The following is a 24,498-nucleotide window of genomic DNA, read 5'->3' as shown; positions in this document are numbered from 1 at the left end:
ACCCCCCAGGAAGCAGGTGCCGGGTGCCCTCCCTGAAACCCCCCTCCCCGGGTAGTGGGTGCCAGGCACCCTCCCTGAGACCCCCTGGGTAGCGTCACAGGTTCGGGGGCTCTCACTGCCCGTTCAGGTTCAGTAACTCTCTGGAACACCTGATAGAACCTGGGGTCGCAGGGGTCGCGGGAGGGGCCCGTGCGCGGCAGGGGAGGAGTTGTGCAGGAGCGGGTCCGGGAGGCCCCACGTGCAGGCTCCATGTCCTCTCTGCGCCGGCACCGCAAGGGCTGCCATCAGGGAAGTGTGCAAGCTTCGGGGTGCAGGGTTTTACCGGGTTCCATTACGTGGTTGTGATGGTTCAGTGCCCACTTGGTGCCGGGTGGACTCAGTCTCCAGCACCCACCCACCCCCACCCCCCCGAGAAAGCTGGACCCACTCGTGTGGTTGGTCTCCCTGGCCTGGGCCCCCCAAGTGCCTCCTCAGCATAAACTTCAGGTGTGGGACGAGGAAGCTGTGGGCGGCAAGGGCACTCCTGCCACCTTCAGAGGTTCCTAGGTTAGGATCACCCCCCAGGAACCAGAGACAAGGGTCAGCCACATTCTTATACACAACTTCATAGATAGGCACTTGGAAAAAGGGGTGTTTTTAGAGCCTTTTCAAATAATTGGCGAGATTCTTCCTTTATTTCTTAATTTTCACTTTTGTGTCATTTGTTTTTTATTTTATTTATTGTTTAGCATATATGCAACACAAAATTGCCCATTTTATTTTATTTTTTAAAATTTATTTATTTGTTTATTTTTCATCATGTATTACATATTCATCATCATGATCATTTCTTAGAACATTTGCATCAATTCAGAAGAAGAAATAAAAAGAAAACAGAAAAAAATTCATACATACCATACCCCTTACCCCTCCCTTTCATTGATCCCTAGCATTCCAATCTACTAAATTTATTTTAACATTTGTTCCCCCTCTTATTTATTTATTATTTTATCCATATTTTTTACTCATCTGTCCATACCGTAGATAAAAGGAGCATCAGACACAATCACACAGTCACATTGTGAAGGCTATATCATTATACAATCATCATCAAGAAACATGGCCACTGGAACACAGCTGTACGTTTTCAGGCAGTTCCCTCCAGCCTCTCTGTTATGCCCCAACTAACAAGGTGATACTATTTAATGCGTAAGAGTAACCTCCAGGATAACCTCTTGACTCTGTTTGGAATCTCTCAGAAAATTGCCCATTTTAACCACTTTTGAATTTTAACCACATCCCAGTGTACAAATCAGTGTTAGTCATTACAGTCACGGCGATGTGTCCTCGTCACCCAAACAGAAACTCTGTACCCAGTACACATCACCCCTCCTTCACCCCCGCCCCCCCCGTTATGTGGGGTGTAACCTGTGATCCACTTTCTGTCTCTATGGAATTGCATATTTTAGCTATTTCATATCAGTGATTCAGGCAACAGCTGCAGTATCTGTCCCTTGGTGTCTGGCTGATTTCGCTCCACACGGTGATTTCAAGGTTCACACTTGTCGCAGGGATCAGAACCTCATTCCTTTTTTATGGCTGAATAGTAGTCCATTGTGAGGATACCCTACATTGTATCACACCAAACTTCAGCTTCTACCGTGCAGTCTGAAGCCATACAGTGAACTTTGCAGTCGAAACACATCAGTCTGCCTTGTGTTTTGGATCAATCCTTTTACCCGTGCAGGCTTCTGCTTCACTCAATTTCTGTTTTACTGAGGAATGTAGTTCTTCCAAATGGCGTTGCATTTAATGGTGAAATATTTGGAAATAATCATGGATGTGGTTATCGCCACCCGTGTCACCAGAAAGTATTGGAAGTTGTTAAAATCACAGCAGCAGACGCAAGTTCTCAAAATTTTCATTTTTGCTTGAAATCTCAAATTTTATCATTGGCAGCACATATGACCAGTTGTTTTCCTTTTATAGTCTGTCCCTTCTATTCCAGAGTTATTGTCCTGAAGTCCAGATCTGTTCGTGGTCCTTGGCTGGTCAGCTCTTCTTCCCGTTTCCCCCAACAATTATGTAAACATTTCTTGGCTTGGTCTCAGGCAGTTTGATAATGTCGCCCCCCAAGCCCCTCGTTTTGACCCCTTTCATTCCTTGTTCCAAGCCTCTACAGCTATGTTGTGGGAGAGTGCTGCTCATCGGGGTTGAGCTGCAGCTCATGAGAAAATGTGTCTTTATCCAAAGTAAGATAAAGCAAATGCCCCAGAATGTTGATTGATACATGTCGATGAACTATTGAACTTATTTGTTGGTTGTGGGCACTTTGAAGAAAGAAGGTGGAGAAGAGTGAAACATTGATAAGTAGGCTGAACGTACCAGAGGTTTTGGTTGGGACGGAATGGGAATCAATCATTGGAAATCTAGTTTGCTGCTGCTGGAGTTTTCAACTTCAGCTGCTGAGTGGCGTCTCCGTATGCATTTCACCACCGTGGTCCTCTTCGGTTTGCTTTGGGCGCATGTCCTGTTCAGCCAGCCCAGGAGAAGGGTTCCCCTCCCGGGTGAGTGCTGGACCTGTGTGAGGTAGGAGCGGTAAGGTCTAGAGAACAAGGAGCTTTCCGGGCACTACTCTGGGGGTTCTTTGGAGAAAAGGGTCCATCAGCTGCGTTCAGACAAGGGGCCCTCTGGGCACTGGGGAGGTGAGGGCTGCTTCTACTCCTGCTGGGCCCACAGGCCCCTCTGCCATCCCGGCGTGCAGCACAGGCCCAGCTTTTAGAACCACTGAAGCTTGCGCTGCTCTGGCGCTGAAGGCAGATTGCAGGTCAGCTGGCCGGGAGAGCAGCATTGAAAAGCTGCCCATCCGGTGGATGAGGCTGCTGCGTCCCAAGAAAATCAGGGGAGGTTGGCTGCCCATGCTTGCCTCGTTTCCCAATGACAGATGTGGGGGATGCTCCCCTGGCACCCCTAACGAAGGCACTAGAGCTCCTGCAGTCCACCTCCGTCCCTGAGATTTGTGGAAATAACCTCCATAGTGGTTTTTGTTTGTTTGTTTTGATACCTTACCAGTTTTATTATTCTGAATTGGGGAAAGGAATAATCAAAAGTAGTTTTTAGAGGAGACAGAATACATCCTAAGTATCTAAACCCAAGAAATACTGACAGTCAACATTGCAAAATCACACAGCAATAAATGACAACGGTTCTAAAGAACTTAATTTTTCTCAAAGTAAGGACTCTAAAAATGTTCTAAGAACATGTCCAGAAGCACTGGGAGCTAATAGATTATTTTGCTGACAGAAGGGAATTCTTCTGGGTACTTTTGTACTGTCTTTAAGAATCTGGTAATCCATTTGCAGAGGTGCGCGTCTTGTTCGGAGGTGGTGGTTTTACTTTCTCAGGCTACTCAAGCAAACCCCGTGAAGTGGGTTGGGTTAAGCACTGGGAATTTATTAGCTCACAGTTTTGAGGCTAAAACAAAGTCGAAATCAAGGCGTCCTCAGGGCAGTGCTTTCTCCCCAGAGGGTCTGGCTGCCGGCCACCCTTGGTCCCTGCTCCTGTCACATGTCAGGCACACGGTGGCCTCTCCTGGCTCTCCCTTTTCTTCCAGGTTCTGTTGAATTTCATCTTCTGACTCCCACTCTCTGTCTGCATTTGTTCTGCGTATGAAGGACACCAGTTATCGGATTAGGACACGTGCTGATTGGGGTGGGCTGCCCCATCACTGAAGTGGCCTCATCAAAATGTCCTACTTCTGTTGTGCCCACACCACAGGAATGGATTAGGTTCACAAACCTGTTTTTCTGGGGTGCACATGGCTCCAAACCAGCACAGTGGTCCTGCCCAGTTCCCCATTTGCACCCGAAGCCCCTCGGTGTATCCCCCACCACGTGGGCGTGCACTCCACCCCCACTCCGTCCCCAACGGGAGCTTCTTGCATCCCAGCATCTTCATTCCATCTCCAGAAGGCGTTGTCTTTAGGAAGTCCTTTTGGGGCTGAGCTTGGCTGAGATCGTTCTTCCCTGCCACAGCCATCAACTTGGCGATTCTGGGCTGGGGACGGGGCACGTCTGACATCTCCTTCTCGCCCTTCAGGAGCCTGCTGCCCCGCCTGAGCCCTCCCGAGACATCCTTGCTGCAGCGTCCAGGAGCTCCCCAGGCCGCGTGGCTTTGATCTTCACAGGAATCCCAGGTACACCCCCAACCCCCACCCCGGCCGCCTGCAGCTCCACTCGCCCCCTCGGACTGTTTCACGGGATTGGATTAGCCCTCGAGGACTTTAGGCTCCCACTGGTGACTGCTGACTTTTTCTTAAGTTCACCAACAATTAAGGCCGGCCAGTGTCGTCTTCTTTTTCCTTTGAAATTCCTAACTGCCGCACTTTCCCGGGCTCTGCTGGCTCTTCCCAGGCCTCTGCAGACAGGCTTGCCTGCTCACTTGGCCGTTTCTTCCATTACTGCGTCTCCCTCAGCCACCCGGGGCAGAGGCTAGCTGCCCTGGCGCACTCTCAGGTGCTGGGTGCCCGCCCAACCCCCCGCCTGTGCACACACCTGGGGGGCGTCTCGCGTTTTGGCCTTTGCTGCCCACGGGCCCTCCCTGCCCAGCTCTGCTCCCGGCTGCCCCCCTCACTCTTGCCCGGCTTTCCCTTCTCTGTGGTGGCCTGGCCTTGGGTTTAGGGCCATGGTGACCTGCTGTCCGCCAGCGTACCTCCGGCCAGAGCCGGGCGGGGAGGGGAGGCCAAGGCCAGCCAAGGAGGCCCCCGGCCCCCACTGTCGCTGACGAGCAGTGGCTGCAGTTCTGTTTACATTTGGGTTGGGCAGAGAGTGTGGTCTGGGTAGGGGAAGGGTTCTGGTATGAAAATATTTGGAAACAATTGCTCTAGTTATTTTTGGATTAAAATAAAGACCTACTGAATGTGGATGCTTCGCCATGATCCTAGCTATTTTATTCATTACAACAAGATTAAGGAAACTTTTTTCAGGTGTGTGTGTGTGTGTGTAAAGAGCCTCGCCTGACTCCCCCCCCCCCCCACATTCTTGTGTTTGTTTTTGGGCCATTCCAGGTCTCAGTTCTGAGCATGTGGCCATATTAAGAGTGCACCCGTGGGGGCTGGGGTAATGCCCACGCTGAGCGCTCCGGCACGGGGAGGCGGGGGAGCCAAGGCTGCAGGGGGAGGAGCCGCGCCACCAGCCATGCCCTCGCTGACAAGTTTCCGACACAACTTGTAAGTGTCGGAAGCGGAAGAACAGGTGCGGGATGACCAGGTGCATTTCCCGGGGACGGTCAGCAAGATGAGGTCCTTGCTGGGGCCAGCGGAGGTCACTCCCAGGCTGAGCTTCCTGAGCCTCCAGTATCCTTTTCTTTTCTTCACCTGTTAGGTGCTTATTTGGTAAAGTTGCTCCAATGCGAGTGGGCTGGCTCTGCCCGCTTCTTCCCGTGGCAGCATGGGGGTGTGTGTCTGCTGTCTCCGCAGACTGCTTTAGAGGCGTCCTGGCTACCTGCTGCTGCAGCTTGCAGGTGCTGAGTCCTGACGTCGAGTAAGCAGTCTGTGTCGCCCAGTTCCGTTTCTCAGGGCCCAGCAGGTCCGGGGGGCCGGGGCAGTTCACAGCCCACAAAGCACGGAGGGACATCGCCCCTTCTGGGATGAAGGGGCACAGCCCCAGGAATGTGACCTGGGGGCCAGGTGGGACACTGATTGCTCACTTGCAGGCCTCCTGGGCTCCGCTACACTTAGGTCCTTGGGTTCCTGGTCTCCGGGCTTCTCCCACCACGAGGACCACCTCGTGCCGCGTCCTCCCTGAAGTTCCCTCAGCACCTGGCAGCCAGCGGCACAAGCAGGTGTGAGTCATACCTGTTGAGCGGCTGGATGGTTGTACTGCTGGAGTCTTCCTTTCCAGGCGCTGAGCACCTTGAGCAGGGGGCAACCTATTGCCCATCTTTGTAGCTCCTTGACTTCTAGGGCAGGGACACAGAATCAATAGGCACTTTTTTAAATTGTGAAAAATAACAAAAATACAAAAAAGGAAATTTCAAAGCACACTGCGATAATTAGATGTAGAACAGATTTCAGAGTTTGGTATGGGTTAAATTCCACAATTTTAGGTTTTTACTTCTAGTGACTCTAAGCTACTGGAGACTAAAAGAAATATCAGTATAGTGATTCAGCAATCATACTTGTTTGTTAAATCCTATCTTCTCCGTATAACTCCACCTTCTTCTTTGATCTCTCTCCCAGTCTTTAGGGGTATTTGGGCTATGCCCATTCTAACTTTTTCATGTTATAAAAGCTGTCAATAATATGGGCTAGGGGGATGGAAGTAGCTGATGTTCTGGAGAGGCTGGTCCCTCTGCATTTCAGGACTTACCTGGTCCAGGGACCCATCTGAAGGTTGTAGGTTTCTGGAAAGTCACCCTAGTGCATGGAACCTTTGTAGAATTTTATATATTGCCCTAGATGTTCTTTAGGACTGGCACGAATGGTTTAGGTTGGGGCTTAGCAAACTATGATCAGTAGCAATGTCTAACTGAAGCCTGCGTAAGAGTGACCTCCAGAGTAGTCTCTTGACTGAACTCTCTCAGCCATTGATACATTGTTTGTTACAATTTCTTTCCCCTTTTTGGTCAGGATGGCATTGCTAATCCCATGGTGCCAGGACCAGATTCATCCCTGGGAGTCATGTCCCACATTGCCAGGGAAACTTTCACCCCTGGATGTCATGTCCCACGTAGGGGAAGGGCAATCATTTCACTTGCAGAGTTGGGCTTAGAGAGAGAGAGGCCACATCTGAGAAACAACAGAGGTCCTCCAGAAGTAACTCTTAGGCATCACTATAGGTAGGCTAAGCTTCTCTGCTACATACATAAGCATCACAAGAGCAAAGCCTCAAAATCGAGGGCTTGGCCTATTGACTTGGGTGTCCCTAATGTTTGCGATGGTATCAGGGGTTTCCCTGATGGTAAAGTTTAATAGTTCCATATTTTTGCTCCCATCCCTCAAGGGACTTTGCCAATACTTTTTGATTATCTGCTTAATAAGCTCTGCGATATATCCAAGCATTACATTAAGTTATACAGGATTGGGGCCCTCATTCTTATCCTGGGCTCCCTGTGTTTGGGTTGTTTAAATGATCTGTCCAGACAGGTTGAGTTAGATTATGTGCTACAGAAAAGTTAGGTTCTGGGCAAAATAAACCTCTCTTCCTTTGGTCTCACAGAGTAGTTGAAGAAGTGCAGTGTCTTCCTTACCCCTGTATTCTGATTTACTTAGGCCCGACCTGATCAGCTTTGTTCTTATCTCTAATTGAAGCCTGAACTCTTTTTCAATTTCTTTAGCGGTTGTTGTATGTGTCAGTGCTCATCTTCAGAACTGAGAACTCCTACTTTGAGTCTCAGGTGTCACACAGGTACTCAAAGTTCCAGGGAAAGACCAGGTTATGCATATAAGGCACAGCCTCTCCAAATCTAGAAGATATGCAGTTTTTAGAAAATGAAATAATAGCCATTTTGTGGAGTGCCATTTTTTCCAGAAGGGGGAAATTACATTTAAATCATTTGGCCTTAAGAAGAAACAGTTTCAGGTGAAGTAAGGGTTTACTCCAGCATGGGAGCAGAGGAAGTTAAAGAAACACTGTGAATCTGATCTTAGCCCCTTGAGGGTTTCAGTAAAGAGAATGAATGCAGACTCCTGAGACCGTTTGGCACACATAGAGCTGGGTGTTGCCATCTGGCAGGTTACCTCTCCCTGGCAGCTTAGAACACACTGGTGACCTCGTGGTTTGTGTGGCTCAGCAGCTGGCCAGGGCTGGAGTCTCACCCGGAGGCTTGCCTGGTGACGACTCCGAGCTTCCTTGTGACGCTCGTAGCATCCACTCCTTGTTGGCGGCTGTGGACCCCTGAGGGCTACTGCATCCCTGGAGGCCCCTTACAGGTCCGTCCTGACATGGAGAGCCTGTGGAAAGGGACACAACCGTGGCACGACACCTGTCACTGCCTTCGTGGTCCCTGGGCTTGAAGCAGGTCCCAGATCCCACCCACACTCAAGGGGCACTCTGGGCGGCAGGGGTCACGGGGCCTGCCTTAGCCTGCTCATCGGAGCGCTCTCCCTGCTCTTTGAGGAGGGATGGAAAGGCAGTTCCCTATCCGCCACCCACTGTCGTGAAAAGTGATTTCCCTCTTTTTCTTTCTTTCTACAGTGAAATTATGATTTTAAATCTATTAAAGGGCCACAGCTCTATGGGACCCAGGGCTCCTTCCCCGTGGCCTGTCCCTTTCCACCCATCACTGACCCTCTGGGTGGCAGAGGGCTCTGGTGCATTCACTTTTACTTTGGGGATATTGTGGGGTCTGGTGCTTTTCGTGAGCTGCCCTAGAGCCCCACTGCAGCTTTGTCCTGTTGTTTGTACGGGAAAATGTGGTCCTGAGTTTCTAATGGCCAACTGGACAGTGAACTTCTAGAAGGCGGGGCATCCTTGAAGCCGGCCCATCTGTGGCAATGGGGAATATGGAGGGAATTGTTTGGACCATAAGCTGCAATGTATGTTTTTAGCCTTCAAGAATTCCTTAAAAATCAGCAGAAGTAATCTGTGTTCTCTTTCTGTGATGCTGAAGTCTAATTGTCAGAAGAGGAGAGTTATTCTCCATCTGGGTAATTGGAAGTTTCCCTGCAGGGGCTTGTGGCCGAGGATTTCCGGGAGCATTCTGGGGTGACAGTCTGCGATGATGATACTGGGCTGGAGAAGCAGGTGGCCCCGGTTTTCCGACCGCCTGGGAAGGGTGATAAACTCGGTCCATCTGATGTTCTGAGTGAGCTCTGCCCGCTTACCCCACGCAGCAGTGTCCTGCCCGGTGGGAAGTCATTAAATGTGTCCACGATTCCGGGCTACTTTGGCTGCCTCTGGAATTCTGCCTTCTCCTCTGGGTGGGCTCTGTCCAGTTCTTTGGCCATTCAGTCACGTGTTGTGGTGTTCACTGGCACTCGGGCACTTGGCCATTTGCTTCAGGTGCCTCAACACCCTCCTTCTCTATAGCAGAGACTATTTTGTGCGCCCTCCTAGACTTCCTCCTAAGCATCTCATGTAGGAGGAAAACCTCATCGGCAGGTCGTTGTTGAGAACTGAGGACCAGTCGGGGAGTCAGCTACGCTGGGAGTTGTAAACACTTTCCTTTTGGGGTAAGCGTCTGAAGTTCTGGCCTGCAGCAGGCAGGGTTGCAGGTAGGAAGGAAGTCCTACCATTAAAGCCTGGTATTTCCTGCTCAGGGATTTGTCCTGGCAACTGCGTGCGTGTTCCATATAGATAATTTCCATGGTAACTGGGCGTGTGCATGACGTAGGTCTCCTCGTGGATCCGGGAATAAATGACAGGCAAATGTGAGAAGCTGTAGCATTTGCCTAAACTAAGGTGCTTTATTAATTGGATTAAAATACCATGCTCAAAGATGAACATTGATTGGTAGGGAAAAGGAGCAGAGCTGACTGAGCCCTGAGCAATTCAAAGGTCTTCTGTCCTGGCTTTTCCCTCCGTCTGTCTGCCAGACAAGCGCGGGTCAGCCTGCCAGGTGGCACGCTGTGGCACTTATGCCCTTTGTCTAAAACGCGTGGCCGTGGGTGAAGGTCTGACAGTCCCCAGCCTTCTGGGGACCTCCTACACTGGCCATCGTGCCCTTGACTCCAGCTTCTGCCACAAACCCGGGCTCAGTCCCCACCCTCTGCCGCCTGATGTGTGGGCTCTGGGCTGGGGTCATACCTGCCGACAGGTGAGAGAGAGGCCGGCGGCTGGTGTATCTGTGGCCCTCACAATGTTTGTACAGCATAAGGCTGCATGCCTCTACCTCCTTCTCTCATGGCTTTTGAGTAACCCACGAACTCTTGAGTCTGTTCTTTGCCACTTACACAGAATGTCGGACGGAATCCGCCGTGGGAGAGATGGCTACGGGAAATGCGGCAGTGGGTTCAGAAACGTCGGAGGCTTCCCTCGTGAGAGGCCGCCAGGCCTGTGCCACCCACTCCGCGGGCGGCCTTTTCATGGGTCCTAAGTGGTTGAATGCTGACAGCTTCATCTGGGTTGCCCTGGTCTGCATAAACAACTGATGAACTGCTATGGGGGATGTGTGTGTGCCCGTGTGTGCGCGTGCCCACGTGCAAGGCAGGTGGGCTGCTGGCTGTAATTAGTGGGAAGAGTTTTCTCGTTGATTGTTGGGTCGGCCCAACACAAGCTTCCCTCTTTGTAAATTCAGTTTCAGAAGTTTCCAAAATGTACAAATGTAGAGAGAAAAGTATAACGAAGCCCCACATGCCCCATTATCAACATTTCCCAGACAGACTCTAGAAGTGGGTTTCACTTGTGTTTAGGCCCTTACACCTTCCTTTGTTCCCCTGGTTTGTTTCATTAAAAGAGATTTCTTTCCCCTCAATTCAGAAGCAATATATGTTCATTATATGGAAAAAAAAAAGGGAAAGTACAGAAAATGAAAAACACCCCAAATCTTCTACCCAGATAGGGATACGTCAAGTCTCCTTCCAGATGCTTCCCCTCTGCTCTCCTTGTTTTCTTCCAGAACCTCTGCGTGGAGCCCCCACGGCCTCTGAGCGCGACGAGGGTCTCCCGGAGCTGGGGCAGGGGTTGCGAGTCTGGTGCGTGGCTTCCCTCCACAGCCTGGACCGCTCGAGGAGAGGCTGCTCCTCAGCCCGCATGGCCCTTCCACCTGCAGGATCTCAGACAGACAGACGAAGGGAAAAGGGGCAGCAGGCAGCAGAGCACGTGTGTCTGGTCAGAGCTGAGCCAGCTTGGCAGCCGGTGTGGACTGGCTTCTGGAATCCACAGTCCAGGCTCAGGGCCTGTCCTAGAACGTCCCCGAGGCTGCGGGGCTGCAGGCAGTGAAACCCCTAAACGCCCCCTCTCTCTGCCTTCCAGCTGTGTGTGCCTGGCCCAGAGCTGGTGCTGGTGGGTGTCCGTGGCAGACCCCAGCTCAACAGGGGTCCGTGTCTGTGGCCCTCGGCTTCTGGTCTCTTTTGAACCACAGAATTCTCCAGAAAGGTTTTTTTTTGCACAAAGTTGCTTGTAATTGTGTAAGACTGTAAGAGGAATGAACATTTACAGGCACTTGAGGGCTAAAGAATCCCCAAGCTCACTTGTGAGTTAGTGAACAGCCAAGGTTTGTTAAGTGAGTAAACGAGCGAATGGGGAAATTTCAGTCTATGAGCGTCAAATGAAAAGTAACCAGTTTTTTTTTTGAAAGAAAAAATAATATCTTTTTGATCATTCTGTTCTACATATATAATCAGTAACTCGCAATATCATCACATAGTTGCATAGTCATTATCATGATTATTTCTTATAACATTTGCATCAATTCAGAAAAAGAAATAAAAAGACAACAGAAAAAGAAATAAAACGATAACAGAAAAAAAAAATTATACGTACCATACCCCTTACCCCTCCCTTTCATTGATCACTAGCATTTCAAACTAAATTTAACATTTGTTCCCCCTATTATTTATTTTTATTTCATATGTTTTACTCGTTTGTTGACAAGGTAGATTAAAGCATCAGACACAAGGTTTTCACATTCACACAGTCACACTGTGAAAGCTATATCATTATACAATCATCAAGAAATGTGGCTACTGGAACACAGCTCTACATTTTCAGGCAGTTCCCTCCAGCCTCTCCACTACATCTTGACTAACAAGGTGGTATCTATTTAATGCGTAAGAATAACCTCCAGGAAAACCTCTCAACTCTGTTTGGAATCTCTCAGCCATTGACACTTTATTTCATTTCACTCTTCCCCCTTTTGGTCGAGAAGGTTTTCTCAATCCCTTGGTGCTGAATCTCAGCTCATTCTAGGGTTTTTCTTAATCCCTTGATGCTGAGTCTCAGCTCATTCTAGGATTTCTGTCCCACGTTGCCAGGAAGGTCCACATCCCTGGGAGTCATGTCCCACGTAGACAGGGGGAGGGTGGTGAGTTTGCTTGTTGTGTTGGCTGGAGAGAGAGGCCACATCTGAGCAACAAAAGAGGTTCTCTTGGGGGTGACTCTTAGGCCTAAATTTAAGTAGGCTTGACCTATCTTTTGTGGGGTTAAGTTTCATATGAATAACCCCAAGACTGGGGGCTCAGCTTGTAGCTTTGGTTGTCCACACTGCTTGTGAGAATATCAAGAATTCAACTTGGGGAGGTTGAATTTTCCCCCATTCTCACCATTCCCTGAAGGGGATTTTGCAAATACTTTTCCACTCACTGATCAAATCACTGTGGGATTCATCGGAGCATCACTCTGGACAAACCAACATAATCTCATGTTGTACCCGAGCTTCCATGTACTTGTGGTGTTCAACCAAGCTATCTACATAAGTTATAAAGTAACCAGTTTTGTGTGGAATTCTCTGCCTTGATATCTTTCCCCATTGTCAGTTCTTGTGCTTTTTGAAAAAGGGTATTTCTAGAAGGAGCCAAGGAAAACTCATCTACCTTGTGGAATACTTCCTGGCCTCGGGTACAAAAGGGCCAATATCCGGGCAGGTGATGCTGAATTCTAATCTTAGGGGAACCTTGTTTAGAACATATTTTTTTCCCAGCCTGGATTTGAGAGCCAGTTCAATTCCATCACGGTAGTCAAATGAAATGCCCCCAGTTCAAATAAAGCCTGACTTATGACAGCAGCTGGCTTCGTAGGTTGGCTTCTGGTTTATATGTTTTGATATATTGAAATTGTACTTGAGACATAATGGCAAGTCTCCCTTTAGTCCTGGCCCTGGCACGTGCAGAACTATTAGCTTCACTCATTTTGTTTATAAACTGCAAGTGTGATTTAGGAGGCACGCGCCAGGAGCCCCGAGTGGACAATGCATGACTTTATTAACACGTCTCCAGCATGGCTCTCGGTGAAAGCATGGCCTGCGGAGCGACGGGAGTGCCCGCTCAGAAGCACAAATACTCATTTTTTCTATTTTAAATATTTTTATTGATAAAACAACACACAAACATTCTTAACATGCAAACATTCCATATATGGTGTAAATCAAGGGCTCCCAATATCACCACATAGTTGTGTATTCATCATCGTGATCATTTTTTTTGAACATTTGCATCACTCCAGAAAAAGAAATAAAAAAGAAAAAAGGAAAAACCCATTGATCCCTTCCCTCTCCCTGATCACTAGTGTTTCCATCTACCCGATTCACACAAATGCTCTTTAATCACATCCTGCCCGCTGGAGAAGGAAGCGCTTCTCAGGTTCTCCCGGTTCCTGTGGATATGTATCTAACAGTCCTTCCCCTGGGTTCTCTCCCTTTTTTGGGGGGGGGGGCGCATTCTTCTATTTGGGTAAACAGGATTGAACGGACCGAGTCTAGTTCAGGAGTTGGTGCTGCAGCATCCCTGGCAAGGCCTCGGTGAGTGGAAAGTCTGGTGGGGGCAGCCGAGAGCTGGCTGCGATTGTGCTGGGACTTAGGGGGAGGAGGATGGGGTGAGGGCGAGTGCCTCCCAGCGTGGCCGTGGAGGCTCTTTGCATTTGAAGGATGGCCCGCTCTGCTTGTCAGCCTGTGCTCTAAGGTATGACCCCATTTGACACTCACCTGTATTGGGGAGTGTTAGCGCACATCTTGTAGGAGCTGAGCCCTCAACGTCAGCGAGTTTGGGTGGTACCAAAGTGCTGGACAGGACTGCGATGGGGCCAGCAGGGTCGTGGGGAGGGCAGGAGCACCCCCAGGACCTCGCAGGAACACCCCTGGGACCCCGTAGGAGCACCCCCGGGACCCCTCAGGAACACCCCTGGGACCTCGCAGGAGCACCCACAGGACCTCGCAGGAACACCCCTGGGACCTCGCAGGAACACCCCCGGGACCCCGTAGGAGCACCCCCGGGACCCCTCAGGAACACCCGTGGGACCTCGCAGGAGCGCCCCCGGGACCCTGCAGGAGCACCCCCGGGACACTTGCAGGAGCACCCCCAGGACCTCGCAGGAACACCCTCAGGACCTCGCAGGAGCACCCCCAGGACCCTGCAGCAACACCCCCGGAATCTCACAGGAGCACCCCCGGGACCCCGCAGGAGCATCCCCGGGACCTCGCAGGAGCAGCCCTGGGACACTTGCAGGAGCACTCCAAGGACCCTGCAGGAGCACCCCCGGGACCCCGCAGGAGCACCCCCGGGACACTTGCAGGAGCACATCCAGGACCTCGCAGGTCACTTGCTTTCCCTTGGGAGAAGAACTTGAGAACTGATCAAGGTTCTGTAGATAAGTCTAGACTGCTCGGGTTAGATTTTAATCTAACTAGCACATTTTTACTCTTCATTTAGAGAAACAGAAACTTACTCCTGCGAATCAAAGCGTTTGAGCTAATATAAGATCCTGTATGAAAGCTGGTGACGGAAATGCTGGCAGCGGCCTCAGCTGGGTCAGTGCCCATGAGAGCCGTGATTCGAGTCATGTGACAGCAAGTCGAGGTGTGCATGTCTGGGCACTGGCCATGGCGAGGGGGGTGCCCAGCCCAGCGAGGAGTGGAGGATGCTGCCACCCTGCTGGCTGGAGCTGGCCTCTCATGGGGCTCCCTCTTCCAGCTGACAGCACCCTTCGCTGCTGCTGCGTGCTGGGGCCGTCCAGTGAGGCGCTCCCCTGGCCTCTCCCTCTCTCGCTGCTGAGTGCTGTGTCCTCGCCCCGAGGCCAGTGCGGCCCCAGAGGCTGTAGGGCCTGGATATGACTGCAGACTCTCCCTTCACCCCACCCTGGCCCCGCAAGTCTGCAGCTCTGGACACCAGGCACCAGTTCTGGCCAGGCCACCCACACTCCCACCAACTGGCTGCAGATTCGGGGATCCCCGGCACCCCCTTGGGTTCCACAGTTCTCTAGAACAAGTCACAGTACCCACAGACAGTGCTGTGTTTGGACTGTGGCTTCATCAGCATCAAAGGATCTCGTGAGGGGCCCAGAGGAGAGGCGCAGCGGGGGTGGGGGGCCCTCCAGACACACAGGTGGGGCCCCCTCAGGTTACGTGGCTGGTCCGGCAGGGGTGGTCCTGGGCCTACCATGAGAACAAGGTGTGGGGGGACATTCCAAAGAGGGCGCGGCTACCAGCCAAGGTTTCATTAAGCTCCTCCCGGGTTGAACCCCAAGTTGCCTATACTGTGGCAGGTTGTCTGGGGGGCCGCTTTATTTTTAGATATGTCCCGAGTGATGCTCATGGGCAGTTACTGAGTTCTGGCCACACCCATGTCTCCCCCTCTCTGCCAAGCCAGGCTCTGACTACCTGAAAAGGTGCCGTGAAGATGAATCCACTTACCCGAAGCTGCCCCTGCATGCCAGCTGCTAATTAATTAACACGACTATTTCTGGAATTAAGGACAGTGTGGTAAATAGAAGAAGATGACCACAGAAACCGCCCGCCGTCGGGAAGACAGTCTTCGTTCACGTGTTAGATTCATACACATTTCCACAGCACCTGGCTCCAGGGCAGGGGTTCACAGGATGGGCCGGGAACTGTCCCCAAAGACAGTAGGATGCTGTGTGACTCTTGAGAAGACGTGGTCCACGGGCACTGAGGGCACGCCTGACTCTGGGGAGCCCCTTGCCGGGAACCCCTGCCAGCCGCTCGTGTTCACCACCTGGGTTCTGCCATGGACAGCACTTTGCAGAGAACTGTCTGGGGCCAGACACCTGTCCCCCAAGGAGCCCTCGCCAGGATGCGCCTGGCCTCTTAGGGGCGAGGCCGGGGACCCGTCAAACTGGGCTGGAGGTTGCTTTACTCTGTGCTGTGGAGCTGTGAGTTTTAAGGGCACGGGGCTTTTATTGATTGGGGGGGCTGGGGGGGATTGTCTTAATATTAAGCAAAACCTACATTTGGGGGAGCAAGGGGGCAGGTAGACTCTCATTTGCCAACCGAAGTGAAATGCAAGGCAACTAATAAGGAGTTTTCATGCCCCATTTCCCTTTAAGGCTCCTGTCTAGTTAAAATACCGACTCCCTCCCCTCTAAGACTTAAGTTGAGAACTAAATTTTATTGTGGTTTTTGCACATCCCCTGAAGCGTAGCCTTTTCTGCCGGGGAATGTGTAGAAATGCTGCCTCTTCTCTTTTAACTTTCTGTTATCTAAGCAGATGTTTACTAATTGCTCTGCTGTGATGTGCGATTTGACTCGTATAAATCAAGTGAAATCCCATAGAGAACAGGCGGTCCCGGGAGGAGTGACGTCTTCCCTGGGCTCCTGGGCTCCTGGCGGCCCCCGCCCCACCCAGATCCCCGCCCGGCCGTCCCGGGGCCCTGTCTTCGCCCAGCTCTCCTGGACTTGCTGGTCACGCCTCGACTCTGCCCTGACCAGCGAGGTCGCGGGACAGATCTGGGGCCGCTGTCCTTGGGCCTGGCACCTCCATTGCCTCTGCGTCCTTTCCTTGTCTTCATGGTCACAGCATGGCTTTCCACAGAGAACCCCTGCCCTTCCTTGCTGCCTCCTCGCTTCCTGCCACTCAGCTGCACCGTGATGTCACCTCTTCCCACCGCAGGGCTGGCCCTGCTCCCATTGTGTCTGGACCACAGCCCCCAGCCCCGTGCCACCCTCATAGCAGGGACCCCTCTTGGCACCGCGCTCTCTGAGCTCTTACGTCTTCATCTGGGGAGCGAGGGGGTCAGATGAGATGGGTTTTATTGTCATTCTACTCAAATCTTAGGGGTCTGGAGATGTTTCTTGTCTGTTGGCATGTCGGATAGGGAGTTGAAGGGACCACTCCTAGCCCCGCGTGTGCCCGGTGGGGGAACCGTGCACCCGGATGTGGGGTCCAGCGGCTGGGCGGTCATGCACCTTGGGGCGCCTTGTCCCTGGGTGGGGGTGGGGGGTTGAGCAGCCCTGTGGCCATGCACGTGGAATGCTGTGTCCCCGGGCGAGGTCAAGCAGCCCTGTGGCCATGCACCTGGGGGTGCCTTGTCCCTGGGCGGGGGTCCGGCAGCTCTGTGAAAGGTAGGTGAAGGGTGAGAGGTGTGATGGGCAGTGAAGCGGGTGGTTCAGCATGGATTCTCCTAGACCTGTCATCTCGGTTTGGACTCTTGTTTTACTGATGATTTAATTGTAGCTGTCAGGTCAGTAAGTACCAGTTCAGGATGAAGATGGAAAATTTAGTGGTCTTTTGTGCCTCCGAAGCCAAAAGAGTCGCGATGATTAGTTTATCTCCAGATATGCTGTTTTGTTTCTTTTTAAATAAACTTTTCATTTTAAAATAGTGTTAGATTGACAGAAAAACCTGCGAAAGTAGAAGCACGTTCTCATCTGCCCCACACCCAGCTTCCCCTCTACCCCCTGCCCCAGCTGGTGCCCTAGTCACAGTTGATGCACCAATGCTGGTGATTATCCTTAACTGAAGTCTAGAGTTACTCAGCATTCCTAACATTTTCCCCAGCGCCCTTTTCCCTGATCCTCTCCACGACAGCGCTCAGCATTTACTCATCACGTCTCCTTGGGGCTCGGGCAGTTTCTCAGACATTCCCTGTTTCCTCTGAGCTGACTGTCCCGAGGTGTGCAGGTCGGGGATTCTGTAGATGTCCTCGGCTGAGAGGTGTCTGCTTTCCTCATGATTAGACTTGGGTTGCGGGCCTTTTCCCCCTTGCTTATATGTGACTCTCACTTCAGGGGTGAGGAGTGGGTCTGGTGATGCAGGGACTCTTAGTTCACCTGCAGCCCTGGGGACACGACTCTCCAGGCTGGAGTCCGGGCTTGTTCTCTGGCCTTTTCTTTACCTGACTGTACTCATCTCCAGACTTCCTCAGACAGGCGCTTTTCCCCCTTGTCCCCTTCAGTGAAGGCAGACTGCTTTGTTGCATTCTGTATTCCATCTTAAGATCCCCAACTTCTTAAAAATGCTATTTTAAAATGTGCATGCATTTAGCTTCACCCTCTGTGCTGTCATGTTTTAACAGCTGTGCAGCGCCCTGTATCCACCATTGCAGCATCATATGGAAGAATTTCCCTGCCCTAAAAATCCCCTGAGCTACACCTAGCCCTCTCTCCTCCTTCCCCTGGCACCCCTGACAGCCACTGCTCTTTCCACCGTCTCTGTAGTTTTGCCTTTTCCAGAATATCATGCAATTGGAATCACGCGGCATGTGACTTTTTCAGACGGGCTTCTCTCACGTAACCATATGCACTGAGGATGCATCCGGTCTCTGCGGGCCCAAGATGCCTTCCTTTTTATCACCGAGTAGTAGTCAGTTGTGGGATGTACTGCAGTTTGTTTACCCACTCAGTCATTGAAGGGCATTTCCGTTGCCTCCTGCTTTTGGTGAGTGTAGATAAATCTGCTGTCATGTTTGCCTGCAGCGTTTGTGTGGACCTGCTTTCCAATCAGTTGTTCCCACGAGCTCTTTTCATCTGTCACTTGGAACAGCCTTATGAGATTTCCGATGTTGCTGGTTCTTGCTCATGTCCGTTTTATAGACCACGAGGTCAGATGCCCAAGGTTAGAAAGCCAATGGGGAAAGGACCGGTTTGCTGATTATCAGCCTAAAGTAGTTTTGAATATCCAAGAGGTCGTTACTCAAATTCACTGATTCATGACTGAGGTCAAGCAGGGAAAACCTCTACCTACAGGCAAATAGAAAACAGGAACTGATGGCGAAGAGAAAAAGCTAGTCATCTCCATGCTCATAAAGCCTTACGGGGGTTCTTCCTGCTGTTGATCAGATGGGAGAAAATGAACGGGAGAAGCACTGCCAGAGAACCTGGAAGAGCCCAGCTAGCTTGCACATAGTGAGCATTGGCCGTGTGCTGGGGCTACACCCAGAAGCAGTCTCCACTGACTGGGTCCCGCATGCCGTCGCACCACTCTGAGAACAAGCTGGCTCACAGCATGTGCTCAGTAAAATTTGTTGAACAAATCCCCTTTATCCCACACCGTGAACGAGGGCCAGCGAGGTTTCCTAACACGAGTCCGAGAAGAGATGTTGTCCAGGGCCATCCGATGTGGAACATATCCCTTTAATTCTTCAGCAGTTTAGTTGGGGAAACTGCCTGCCCTACCCGGGTTTTCACATTTTGCTGAGCATTTAAGAAGTGCAAACTACTTATCAAGAAGAGTGTAGTGCCAAAAAAATGACTATGACCGCAGTTCATTCTTTAATAGCGACAGAAATCACGAAACCTTCTAATTAAGTGTGGACTCGGTGCTCAGTAAACGTGCTTGAGTCCATGTGTATTTTGTCTGAACTTGAATTTGGGGTTAATCCTGCAGCCTCGAGTCTATTCCAAAACGGTAAATGGCCGCATTCTACAGAATTTTCAGAGAAGGAGCAAGACCCGGGCTTTTGTGTGTCTTTCACGTTCTCGAGATGCAGTGCAGGGTTTTTGGATATTCTCATGCCCTCATTGCTGGTGCCACAACAGGTGCCTGAATCTGTGGAATTTGGAGGCATTTACCTGCCGAAGCCGAGTCTGGAGTAGGTTGGAAAATACTAAAGTATATCATAGCGGGGGTTAGAAGCCCTCGTGGGCGGCCTGGGACGTGGCCGAGGCCTTGCACTGTGTCACCGCCAGAGCTGGTGCCGGCGGCCGGCCCGTCCTGCCGGGTGCTCGCTCCCCTCGGGTGAGCTGCCCAGGGCGAGACTGGCCCGTCCACACGTGCGGGCAGTTCCCATGCGAGCTGTGGCCTCTCCACCCGGTGGGCCGAGCTGGACTCCGTTTGCCTCTGCCTCGCGCCTGGGCGGCGTCGGCCCCAGGTCCGTGCATTCGGGCAGCATGCTGGCCCAGGAGAGGGGCTCCCCCGCCTCAGGGCCGTGGGCTCTGCCAGGCCGCGTGTGCTGACAGTCACATTCAACACGCTCGGCTGTGCCCTGCGTCGCAGTGGGCTCCGGTTCCAGCGCCTCGCTTTCCCCGGCCAGTGGTCCGATTCTTGGGCAGGAGCAGTGTGGTTTTTATTCGTGTTTTCCACGTTACTCGATTTCTGCCCAGAGAAGGTTCCCACGTAAGACCTGAAATAAATGCAGGAGCTTGGGGCCCTCCCTGAAAAACCCGCCAGCGGGGCTCAACCTAAACCTGGGTGAGCCGTGGGGTGTTGCTCTGCCCCCTGGGGCTGCGGACGTGGGAGCCCCTGACGGGCCGCCTCTCCCCTCTCGCCCACAGGGTGCCCGGCGCCATGGGCTGCAAGGTCCTGCTGGACCTCGGGCAGCAGATGCTGCGCCGGAAGGTGGTGGACTGCAGCCGGGAGGAGAGCCGGCTCGCCCGCTGCCTCAACACCTTCGACCTGGTGGCCCTGGGCGTGGGCAGCACTCTGGGGGCCGGCGTCTACGTGCTGGCCGGGGCCGTGGCTCGCGAGGACGCCGGCCCCGCTATCGTCATCTCCTTCCTCATCGCCGCGCTGGCCTCGGTGCTGGCGGGCCTCTGCTACGGCGAGTTCGGGGCGCGGGTCCCCAAGACGGGCTCGGCCTACCTGTACAGCTACGTGACCGTGGGTGAGCTCTGCGCCTTCATCACCGGCTGGAACCTCATCCTCTCCTACATCATCGGTGAGCCACTCCCCCGGCAGCCCCGCTGCTGGCCCCCCCCCCCGGCAGCCCCCCTGCTGGCCCCCCGCGGTGGGCTCCTGGTCCTCCTGAGCGGCGCCCCGGCTTTGGCTTAGGGGAGGGCCTGGGACCCTGGGGGGTGGATCAGAGGGGGTCTCCCCTGCTGACACGGGACGTTTCCACTTAGTTACAGATGATTTCATTTCTTTTAAGTATTTTGTTTTGTCTGATTACTAATGTGAATCCATCAGCGATACAGAAAAATTTGGAAAAAGAAAAGCGCAAAGAAGAAAGTAGAATGTCTCACTCTGACAACCTGGAGAGTTGTTTTCCTAGTCATTTGTTCTTCCGTTCGTTCTTATCACATCTGCTGAGCTGGGCTCTGTGTCTGGCCTGCCGGTGGACGTGGGGAAGTCGAGGCTGAGAGCAGGTCTCAGCGCTCACGGGCGGGTGGGTGCCGCAGCCAGCACCTTGTCAACTTAAAGGATGGGTTTTGTATCGTATATCTCTTTACTTACAGAACAAAACCCACTAGCGTTTCCCACGTCGTTAGCTGTTTTTCCACACGAATACCCCCAGGGTTGACGAGCACTTGGCGCGGAGCCATGCGCACAGACAGCATAGCATGCCTTATTGGATAAATGTCCTCTGGGCATTTAAGTTATTTCCATTTATGTTGTTAATCATTTCATAGGTAAGCCTTTGGACATAACTGTGATTTTTTTTTGTTAAAACCGAGCCTGAGAAGCGGGATGCCCAGTCACAGGGCATGTGCAGAGTAATGTATGCTGTGCTGACCCGGTGCAGGGCGTGGCGCTCCCAGCCCCTTCCTGTGGCCAGAATGAACAGATCCCAAACCAAAGCTGCGTAAACTCTTTTCAGGGTGGGGGGTAATAATGGCTGGCTTCCCTGTTGTGTTATTGGTGCTTTGCTTACCACTGCAGTTGATCATGTCAACTTAAAAGGAACCCCTGGATATAGGAATAGGCCAATAATAGGAATGGCTGGTTCACCAAAGCCGAACTGCAAATGGGCACTGAACGTTTATGTGTGGCGCTGGACGGCAGTAAACTCTGGCAAGTCGAGCTGTTGGGCCTCGGCTGGCTTCTGGGTATTTCTTGGCGACAACAGCGTGTGCAGCCCGGGAGCTGCCCCCCCTCTCCCGGTGCCTGCAGTGTCTGCGGAGACCCACCCACCTCCCTCCTCCCAGCTCTGAAAAATAAGGCCTGTTATCATGTTTTTAAAAAAGCGAGCCATCAGAATGTGTAACCACAACTGGCTCTTCCAAGCTGAAACCTCTCGGTGGGAGTGGAGTGATTCTAAATGGGCCCTTCTGCTCCCAGAGGGTTTCCCTGGGCATAAAAGGAAGCGTGGGGCGTGAGGTGCCTGCTGCTTCTAGCAGCTCACACAGGCCCCTCTGCCAGTGAGCTGCACTCTTGATCTGACTCACGCGGCATTGCTGGGATGGAGCCTCAGCCTTAGCTGCTGGGGCAGAGCAGCTTTTCCATCAGGCCTGAGTCAGGGAGGGCGGAACGGCCGGAGGAGGAAGGCAGGAAGTGCAGGGCTGTCCCTGCACCCCGCAGGCTGTGCTTTGGAGCCTGGTCAGCCGTGAGCTGGCACTGCAGGGATGGGCCCGGGAGGTGTTTCTCGCCCTTGTGTTGTGACCTCGACGGACAGAGCCCATGTTAGGCTGGCTGCTCAGGATTACAAAACCCTGTTCAGTTTCTGAAATGTGGAAAAATTTGTATCATGGTACCAAATAGCAGAATCCGAGCTCAGTGCAGACCATGCTGGTAAATCCTGTAATTTGGAACACAGTCAGCGGCAAGGCCAGCTAAAAGAAGAAAGGGCAATGCCACCTGCTGTCACATAGCATCATCTCCTGGGTGGGTGGGTGTCTGTCCCAAGGATGAGGGTCCTCTCTGTGGGACTGTTCAGGCCCCTCCACCTCAGCGACCCAGCACCTCCACATGCCCTGGCTTCCTGAAGGGTGGGGAATCAGCCCGCGAAGTGAGATAGGTGGACCCGAGCAGGTGCCAGCAGCGTGCCTTCCAGGTGGCAAAGGCGACCGCGGCTTGGTACAGCTTTCACCTGGCCTCCGCATATGTGGGACACAGGTGCGCGTGCTGGGTGGCGCCTTAAAGCGCGTGCCCCCGTGCCCTCACGCCCCCTCTTCCTCCTCACCCATGCGGGCACTGACTGTGGCCCGGCCGCTGCTGCAGGGCAGGGGGAGCCCGGCGCGTGTGGCAGGTCCCCCGCCAGCGCCCCGCCCTGACCGTCCCCTCCCCTTGCTGCGCCCGGCCACAGGCACCTCCAGTGTGGCGAGGGCATGGAGCGCCACGTTTGACGAGCTCATTGGCAAGCCCATCGCCAACTTCTCCCGGACGCACATGGCCCTGCACGCGCCCGGCGTACTGGCTGAGAACCCGGACGTGTTTGCCGTGATCATCATCCTCATCCTCACAGGTAAGGCCCCCCGCAGCCAACCCCGGGGTCGCGGCCCCTTTCCTTCTTCGCCCTCTCTCCCTCCTCCCATACCTTCCTCGTCTGTATTTGTAATGAAGGTAGTCTCTTTTTTTGTCCCTGTCTTTCTGACTTGGTAACGGTCCCCATGTGGTCGGCCTGTTTAATAGCTGTCCCGAGACGCCATTTAACTGAATGCGAGCCCGGGGGCTGGGTCCGGCCGTTTGCGCAGCCTGACTTTGTTAGCACTGCAGGGATTTTGTACAAGTGTCCTGGGAACAAAATTCCCTTTGACTCGATGGGTGACCGCTTGTCAGGGCCGATGAGCTGATGTCATTTGCCAGCCAGGAAAACAGGGTAGATCGAGGGGCCGCCTGGCATGCGAGCCGCCAAAACGTCCTTGACTTAAATAAAGTTCCACGTGGAAGTTGCGGTTTATAGGACTTCAAAGTTCCAAGTGTTACTTGAACCCAGCTGATGGCACGTGCTTACCCTTGATGTCTATACGTGTCCCAGGCACTCGGGTGGGACAAGGCTTTGTTCCATGTGGCATTTACTATATAAACATTATGCTGAAATGCAGATACATTCTCATCTGGGGTTCGAAAATCTTGGATGAGTTTTAAAAACAACATGCCTTGTGTCCCGCACCACATGACTGAAATAATTTCACTCAGGCCAGTCCCAGCAGTTATTTCCGGCCCAGCTGACAGAAACACGGATCAGAAAATAAGGTTACACTTGTGAGATTGTCATTTTAATTAATAGGAGAGGGAGGGACACCAAGGGACAAATACCTCGGAGGGCGAGGCAGTGTTCTTCTGCAATTAATTGACCAATTCTCTTCTAACACCTGCATTTCAGAATTTAAAATGTTCAGCATTTTTTATTTTAAAATATAAAACAAGGCTCACATGGCAAGTCATCTCAGAACAAGTGGTGGCCGCGTGTCTCCCAGGGACTTTTCTTGACTCTTGTCTTGCCCAGCAGAGTCCAGCTCTGCAAGTAACACAGTGGCATTTTCCTGGTAGGCTGGTCCTGGGACACATGCTCCAAAGGGAGTGCTTGTCATGAGTCCCCACATGCTCTTGTCACTTGTTTTTTTTTTTTTTTTTTTAATGCAACTTTACACAATTTTAAATATGCTCTGAGCTCGACTCCCTGAGTACAGGGGTTCTAGAAGCACAAGGTGGTTGTAAGTGCTTGGTTATTAACTTCCCAAAGTAAATTGGAATAACAGTGTCGTCGGAACATCTGAAAGGCTCTCTTTCTGCCAAGCACCCAAGCCAAGTATCTCTCATTCAGGGCAAATAAAATCCTGGTCCAGACCACACTTTCCCTGCAGTGAGAGTGAAGGTGCGTGGGGCAGAGCCTTCCCCGCACCCCCTGCGAAGGCCCTGCTCTCCACAGGTGTCCCCTGATCTCTGCCAGGCGCGTGTTCTCCATCCCAGAGACCCCCGCAGGGTCGTGGACGGCTTTGTCGAACCCCTGTGTGCAGACGCGGTCCGGGCAGGAGGGGAGCCCACCCTGTCCGCAGGGGCGCTCCGCGGCGGACTTCTTTCCGAGGGGCCCTCCC

At 52.4% G+C, this 24,498-nt stretch overlaps 1 protein-coding gene across 3 annotated transcripts in view; it reads left to right on the top strand.

Moving 5' to 3' along the window:
- SLC7A1 (solute carrier family 7 member 1) overlaps positions 1-24,498 on the top strand; it is a 73,648-nt gene that overhangs the window by 32,142 nt on the left and 17,008 nt on the right. For 2 of the 3 annotated variants that reach the window (XM_077158949.1, XM_077158951.1), the window contains exons 2-4: positions 4,078-4,174; positions 20,080-20,462; positions 22,767-22,925. In XM_077158949.1, the coding sequence (XP_077015064.1) occupies positions 20,093-20,462; positions 22,767-22,925 (529 nt within the window). In that variant the 5' untranslated portion in view covers positions 4,078-4,174; positions 20,080-20,092. Of the gene's footprint in view, positions 1-2,809; positions 4,175-20,079; positions 20,463-22,766; positions 22,926-24,498 lie in introns of those variants that run through there. The other variant, XM_077158950.1, reaches the window with a different exon arrangement.

The sequence above is a fragment of the Tamandua tetradactyla genome, chromosome 4 (genome assembly GCF_023851605.1).
Source record: "Tamandua tetradactyla isolate mTamTet1 chromosome 4, mTamTet1.pri, whole genome shotgun sequence".
NCBI lineage: Eukaryota > Metazoa > Chordata > Mammalia > Pilosa > Myrmecophagidae > Tamandua > Tamandua tetradactyla.
The sequence above is the reverse complement of the archived record's forward strand: the minus strand, read 5'-3'. Positions and strand labels throughout refer to the sequence as shown.